General features: G+C 32.6%; 1 protein-coding gene across 3 annotated transcripts in view; it reads right to left on the reverse strand.

Moving 5' to 3' along the window:
• Positions 1–4707: 4707 nt before the first annotated feature.
• The window catches only part of LOC107675755 (transcription factor 4-like), a 171697-nt gene continuing 168078 nt past the window's right edge, over positions 4708–8326 (reverse strand). For 2 of the 3 annotated variants that reach the window (XM_016470179.1, XM_016470180.1), the window contains 2 exons: positions 7642–7774; positions 4708–5555 (listed from right to left, as the gene is read on the reverse strand). In XM_016470179.1, the coding sequence (XP_016325665.1) occupies positions 5507–5555; positions 7642–7774 (182 nt within the window). In that variant the 3' untranslated portion in view covers positions 4708–5506. Of the gene's footprint in view, positions 5556–7616; positions 7775–8326 lie in introns of all 3 variants that reach the window. The other variant, XM_016470181.1, reaches the window with a different exon arrangement.

Consider the following 8326-nt stretch of genomic DNA (forward strand, 5'->3'; position numbering starts at 1 on the left):
CACACACACACACACACACACACACACACACACACACACACTCACACACACACACACACACACTCCAATGACTCCAAAAAACCTACAAAGTGGAACAGTCTTGATTCAGGCTCTTATTTTCACTCTTATAAAAGGATCGCCCTGCAAAAAATACGCCAAATCTAGTCTGATTTGAAATGCAGGTGATATATTTCCCGGATGCACTCATCTATTTCGTAGCAAAAATGCACTGAAGAAGCTTTATAACAAAAATCCAGGCACTGGAACACGGCGATTCTCTGATGGTCACGATTCTTCACTTGAGTTGCATCACCACTAACAAGAATAGAAGGCCACGGTTCATAAATGCTCACCATTATGTCTATAAACATGTTGCACAAAGTTGATGGCAAAGGAACGCAGCGAAGGCTGAAACCGGCTGGACTTATTCTGTGTGATCTGTAGATGTTTCATCCTGTCAGTTGGCAGATCTCTTGTTGTGCTGGGATTACATTTGTCATCTTGTTTTGACATTTATTTTCAGCTTATGCCATTTTCTTTCTCAGCTAAACCTGTGATTTGAAAGTTAACCATCAAAGTCTAGTTATGTAGAGTTTGCATATTTAACTTAGCATTCAGTATTAGACCTGTTTTCAGAGAATATCTCTTGAATTAGAATTAAAAACAAGTTAAATTGCATTTTTAACCACACTTAAAAAAAAGATTTTTTTGACATTTTTTCAAAGATTATCGGTGTTTTACAAGAAAATATAATTAAATTTTTTTCTACTTCAAAATTTCATTTAATTCAATGTTACTTGCCGTTTATTTGTAATTATTTGTGAAATTTACTTGCATTTTCCGAGTGAAAATTTCCAGTGAAGATTTATGCAAATTTTTGCACATGCATAAATTAAGAAAAACAAAACAATTTGAACAATCTCACAATTGTTATCTTATAATAAGTCTTAATATCTTATGCCATTTGCTTCTCAAATAAATGCATTATAATAATGACTGTTTTCAAACAAGTTTCCACTATTTTTATGCCACTGGTTGAATCATTATTATTATGCTCCGCATAACACACTTCACCTTCAAAAACTTGTGCTTTTAAAATTGTTTACATTTTAGTTTAGTCTGGTTTTAAATTTCATGTTTAATTCAATGTTACTTATAATTTCTTTGCAGTAATTTGTAAGTAATTTTTTTCAATGCAGACGCTATGCTAGCTTTTTAGTTTTTTTTCAGTATGCATAAATTAAGAAAAACAAAGCAATTTTAACAATTTCAAATATATCATCTTTAAACAAGTCTTAATATCTTATGCTATTTGCTTCTCAAATAAATGCATCGTTTTAAAAGTGAAGTTCATCATAAAGACACAAATAATGACTGTTTTCAAACAAGTTTCCACCGTTTTTGTCTTTATTATTATGCTCGGCATTACACACTTCACCTTCAATAATTTATGTTGTTAAAATTGTTTGTATTCTAGTTTAGTCTGGTTTTAAATATAATGTTTAATTCAGTGTTACTTGCCATTTATTTGTAATTATTTGTGAAATTTACTTGGGATTTTCAAGTGAAAATTGTTTCAAAGTTGTTTTTTTTTCAACTAAATTTTTTCAATATGCATAAATTAAGAATTTTTTTCATATATATATTATCTTAAAACAAGCCTTAATATCTTATGCAATTTGCATCTCAAATAAATGTATCGCTTTAAAGGTGAAATGCATCATAAAGACAAATTATGACTGTTTACAAACAAGTTTCCACCATTTCTTCGCCATTATTGTTATGTTCAGCATTACACACTTCACTTTTAAAGATGTTTTTACCTGAAAACATGACAGAAATGCTGATTACATTTACGGAAACTCTTAATTGTTGGTTTGTGTGTTAAATTTGCACTGAAATCAGCACTTGATCCACTTTATTGAAGTGAAAATATCATCTGGCAGTGGATGTGGAGGATGTTTTGAGCTTCTAGATCGTCTCTCTTTATTGAAATCACACTCAAGTGACAAACACAACGCATCCGTCTGACAAACGCGCTGAGAAAGCAGCAAAGACCAGCTGTACGCTGCTGTTTGCGTCAAATAATCTTTATCTCACAATCCTCCACGTGAGGAGCACTTAAATAAACAGAGATGACACTGCCCAGGTTTGCTTTCTGAGGATGGAAAAGATCGCTTACAGTTCAGTTCTGCATTTGACTAAAAAAAGTCAGTTCATAAAAGCAAGAACAAGTATGTACATTATGAACAACCAAGAGGAAAACATCATCTTTTCCACTGCAATCATAGTGATTCAATTGGCTACAACAACATGATGTGGCACAAGGAGAGAATTAGTCAAACATCTTTAGCACTGGCAAAATACATCTTCAGATGTTCAAAATTTACTGAAGGACAAGAACACTAGCATGTCTGAAGCAATGCAAAAGTACAGATGTACCACACTAGGCTTTTGCTGGAGTGTGTTCAGCAATCATTCGAACCTGCAAATCAAGTAGAAAAACAGATGACATTGTGCATGTTACAATTCTGCATTTTAGAAAGAAATAATTAGGCCTAAATTGAATATTTATGCAGTTGAATTGAATATAAAATTTTGAGTTTTAACAAACTTTTTTTGCGAGATATAAACGCAGAATTGCGTGAAAAAAGATCAGAATTGCGAGATATGAACGCAGAATTGCGTGAAAAAAGTCAGAATTGCGAGATATAAACAGAATTGCAAGAAAAAAGATCAGAATTGCGAGATATAAATGCAGAATTGCGAGAAAAAAAGTCAGAATTGTGAGAAAAAGATCAGAATTGCGAGATATAAACGTAGCGTTGTAAGACATAAGTCAGAATTGTGAGATACAAATGCAGAATTGCATGAAAAAAGTCAGAATTGCGAAGAATAAAGTCAAAATTGCAAGATATAAACGCAGAATTGTGAGAAAAGTCAGAATTGTGAGAAAAAAAGTCAGAATTGAGATACAAACGCAGAATTGCGAGAAAAAAGTCCGAATTGCGAGAAAAAAAAGTCGGAATTGAGATATAAACGCAGAAATTAAAAAAAAAAGTCCAAATTGTGAGAAAAGTCCGAATTGCGAGAAAAAAAGTCGGAATTGAGATATAAACGCAGAAATTCGAGAAAAAAAATCTGAATTCTGTGACAAAAACTTGAAATTGCGAGAAAAAAGTCTGATTTACCATTTTGTTTTATTCGGTGGCAGAAAAAACCCCCAGCAGTGCGAGATGTAAACTCAGAACTCAGAGAAAAAAATATGATCAGAATTGCGAGAAAAAAGTCAGAACTGTGAGTTTATATCTTGCAATTCTGACTTTGCTTTATTTTGTGGTGGAAAAAAAACAGAATTGCGAGAGTTTATATTTAATAATTATAACTCTTTTCTCAGAATTGTGAGAAAAAAAGTCCAAGTCGAGTGATAGAAAGTCGCAATTACCTTTTTTTTTTTTTTTATTCTGTGGTGGAAACGGGTTTCCATAAGATTCAATGAGTTAAAATGCATGAGAATGAAACAAATTGAATTTAATTATGATAAATATGTAAACCATTTAGTTTAATTTATGTATGACTGACAAATATGCATCACATTAAGTTTATGTTAGAACTGTGTCATCCGAATTTTATATGCAATTCATGTGCTAAATGTGAAATTTAGGCCGAAATATAATGTCGAGTATAAGGGCTGGTGGCAAATGCGCAGCACATCCGAGTCGTCGTTTCAAAGTCGAGTCGATGTCTCTTTACAAAAGTGAGAATGGAAATTAAGGTCTGATTGTTGACACACGTTAACGCTAATCAATCACTTCCTCACCAGGTCAACCCTGCGTCTATTTACACAAAAAATACTCAATTAAAAATGACAATGATGAAAGAGAATGAGAGAGTAATCATATAGCTTTGATTCCCGACCCCCACCACCCACCTTTATATAAAAGAAAAATGTTCCCGCAAATATAAACATACCTTTTTTTTTTTGCTTTTCTCACTACATTTTCAATGTGACACGTTTCAACACACAATGAACTATTTTTTTGGAAAAAACAAAAGAACTGATACAACGCATTTCTAAACACAAAATAACAACAGCCTACATGTAAAAATATAACTTTTACATACACAATTTCAAAATAATGGTACGTTTGCATTTGTTGCATACAATTTACAAATGTCCGTGTGTTTCCCTTTCGCCGAGTTTGACGAGAGCATCGACGACGGTCCCGGTGACGTTATGAAAAATAGAGTCACGTCTCTCAGAGCGGACGGCGTTCGGGAAGTCTCCGCTCGGCTTTACAGAATGAAAAATCGATCCCCGTGAACTCCTTTCCGTCTCTTTATATACTGTATATATTTCTACATTTATATATATCGATTTTCTAATAGATTTGTGTCCACTTTCAGTGCCTCCCGTCCATTTTTTTCAATTTTTTTGACAGAGAAACCAGTACAGACGAAGAATAGAGAGATAAAAAACGAGAAAAAGCCATTTTACACGTACAACCACACATTTGTACAGCTACAGCGGCTCAACAACAAGCCTGTAATCGTAAAAGCGGATATCTATAATACAATGCGCAATAACGACTGTGACAGGAGGGCGGGGCTGTGGGCGGGGCCACACGGGGCTGGACACACCTCCTAATTACATATAGCCATACAGTACATTAAATACAGTTTATCCAAAAAAATACTTTTTTTACCTTTTTACTTTTTTTTTTTTAAACTCCAGGCCGTAAAAAACCTGACTGCATAGACCTAATGACTAACGCTTCCTATACGCTTGCATCCTAGATAATGTTCTCCTCCAGTTCTGTGATGATATGAGCTCTAAAAGGCACGTTGGTTGACGTTTCGACATGTTAAAATTGCATCTTCGGGGTCGGGGAGGGCTTCGGGAGAGTCGATGGCTAGAAACAAACGAATAAACGGAGAGAAATGACCTTCCATAGGTGATCGGCTCTTAGTCGACCGGAGCAAAAGTGTGTAAAGCGAGCCCAAAGCGGCTCCAGAACGGCCTCTGAATGTTCACTGTCGGGATCTGCTGGTTTCAAAAGAACTAAAACAACATTATTGCAAAGGTTTGAAGGGTTTTGTCAAATTCTGCAGCCGAATCCCATCTTGGTCGTTTGATTGACAGCTCCTCTCGTCCCGACTGATTGGGAATTTCCTAATTCTCTTCTGTTGTTTTTCCGTAAGGAGTTCCGCGAGGCACAGCTACAAAAGTTCGCACACCTCCACAACATCATGATATGTTTGAAGAATCGTCCCGTCGCTCTTTTTATTTGAGTGTTCGCACATAAAAAAACGTCCTCTTTTGCAACAGGGAATGCTCGGAGGAAGATATGCACAACAAATCCTGCGCAACTCCCTAATTTACAGGATAAATCCTCACAGACGCGGTCAGGAACGGGAACACGCAGGAGGTGGTCGGTTTGGATGGAAGTTCGTTCGATTGGTTCATTGATTGTTTGACGGAAGTTCAGGGGCAGAAATGATGCTGTCAAAGAAAGTGATCGCTCATCATTTTGATGAATTCCGGCAGCTTCGACCTGAAAGACAGACAGACGGAGAGAGGCGTTAACATATAGTGCAACACTATTGCCAAACACTGCAAAAGCACCAAAATCAATATTAAACAATGCATTCTGGAGGACTTTATTATTCATGCCATTTAGGCACATTTTCCCACTTAATTCTTTAATTTCATTTAATAATTCTCGTTACTGTAATGCAGTAATGAAAACTATATTTTATGGACATAATTAAAATAATTATAAAATAATAATTATATAATATAATTATAATAAAATAATTATAATGATTGTAAAGGTAATAAAGCACTCTTATGAATGAAATGCAGTAATGAAAATCATACTGTGTGGAAATATTATATTATATTATATTATATTATATTATGTAATATTTTTTAAAAATTTTTAATTCCTTAATTTAATGTAAAAATTCTCGCTACTGTAATGCAAAATGATGTTAATAAATAAAAAGAATAAAAGTACTCTCACTAATGTAATGCAGTAATGAAAACTATATTTTATGGACATAATTTACAATAACTAATTAAAATAATTATAAAATAATAATTATATATAATAATATAATTATAATAAAATAATTATAATGATTATAAAGGTAATAAAGTACTCGTATGAATGTAATGCAGTAATGAAAATCATACTGTGTGGAAATATTATATTATATTATATTTTTTGTAAAATGTAACAATTCTCTTTACTGTAATGCTAAATATGTAAATAAATAAAAATAATAAAGTACTCACATTAATGTAATGCTGTAATGAAAATGATGCTGTATGGACATAATTTATATTATATTATATTATGCTACATGTAATATTTTTGATTCTTCAATTTAATTGAACAGTTCTTATTACTGTAATGCAAAATATGTAAATATTAAAAATAACAAAGTACTCGCATTAATGTAATGCAGTAATGAAAATTATACTGTAAGGACATAATTTACATTATATTATATTTTATAAGATTTTTTTTAAATAATATTTACTTTTATACTAATTTATGCTATCTTATATTTTTGTTAATTTTATAATAATTGTATTGTTTGTTGATCCTTTGTATAAAAACTGTTGGCTCAGACAATAAAGTTTTTGAATTGAATTGAATATTATATTAAAACGAGCATAAATTAAATGCAATATAGGAAAATGTTATGCAAAAAAAAAAGGCTTTATATTTTCTATATACACTTTTTTTTTTCCTGTTGATTGTGTAGTAAAATATAACTTGGACATTTCATGTCTTTAAATAATCGCATACTGACATATCTTTCTTCTATTTGCTGTTCTGAACGCCTCTAAAAACATCATATCTGTTTACTAACGGAGAATGTTTTCCCTCATCATAAAATCTGTAAATTAAAGCGAAGATGAATGAACTAAGCTTAATTCACACCTTCAATTGTCCCTTAATTATAAGTTGTAAACTCATTAAGTGCACATTACAGTCATTTACACAGAGAACATGAACCTTTGGAGCTGCATCTATCTGTTCACACCAATAATGCAATGTGAACATTGCACTTTTCATGCTTTCCCTTGATTTATTTCTGCTCAAGCTAACAAACAAACAGTGAGGAATTAAATCAGACAATATGAAGACTAAAACAAGTCATGATAATCATAATCAAACAGCACTTTTGAATGAAATGGTCAGTGATATTGTGTACATGTACCTTTTAATGTGTACAAATATCTTCATTTAGCTTTATTAATCGATTCTATTGTAAATTAACAAAATATAATACATAGTTTGAAGTCAAAATCTCTATGTACACAAATTATAACCCACACTTACGGCCAATCTGTTGTTAAAATGCGCCCATTTTTACATTTTTAGGTTTGTTTTTGTCGCCACCCAAAGAAAACTAGTCATCGTTTGATGAATTAAGTTACGTGGCATGTGACCAATGATTAGAAATTAGAAATGTTCTGCATCACTTTGCCTAATAATTCTGTTTAATGTGCCAGAATGAGTGAGTAAGCGAGTGATTGCAGGATTGATTGTTTTGGGACGTGTACAACAGCAGATCAGTGCAGAGGGAAATATTCTGACCATTTACGGGGGTGTGGCTCTTTACATTTGTCCCATGGGATTGGACGCCTCGCCCATGCTGTGGTGACCGCCGGCCAATGAGAGCGGAGCACCGTCCGATGACACCTTCTCCTCTTCCCGCCTCTTCAGACACGCCGCCTTTGGGTTGAGATTGCGCTCTGGAAAGTGAGGAGCACAAACACACGCTTTAACATGTGGGTTGGTGCGATGCTCAACAGCTGCTTTATCTACAGCTGATAGGACGCCATCAAGAGGGACAAAAGTGTCACTACGGCAAAATACAGCTAATCTAATCTGGAACACAAAGTGTTTGCTGTATACAGGAGGTAATGATATTCATAATATTATTTACAAATAATGTATTGTTAAAAGAACTCGTGATATAACATGATTAATTGAAAATAAAATAAAATTACCCTAACCCTAACCATAATAAAAAAAAATGTTTTTTTTAAATATAAAGGTTATAATAATAATAATAAAATTTGATGTTAAATAAAAAATACTGCAAATCGAATCCAGAACAGCTATATTAATAAACTCAGAAAATTGCATGCTATATACAAGAGTTATTAATATTATTACTAGCTATATAATAATAATAATAAATACAAAATAATTAATTAATGAACATAAAAATAATTAATAATGAATACATTAATAAAATGTACAATTTTTTTATTTTATTTAATTTTATTAATGTATTCATT

The sequence above is a fragment of the Sinocyclocheilus anshuiensis genome, unplaced genomic scaffold, assembly GCF_001515605.1.
Source record: "Sinocyclocheilus anshuiensis isolate Anshui unplaced genomic scaffold, SAMN03320099.WGS_v1.1 scaffold708, whole genome shotgun sequence".
Lineage (NCBI taxonomy): Eukaryota > Metazoa > Chordata > Actinopteri > Cypriniformes > Cyprinidae > Sinocyclocheilus > Sinocyclocheilus anshuiensis.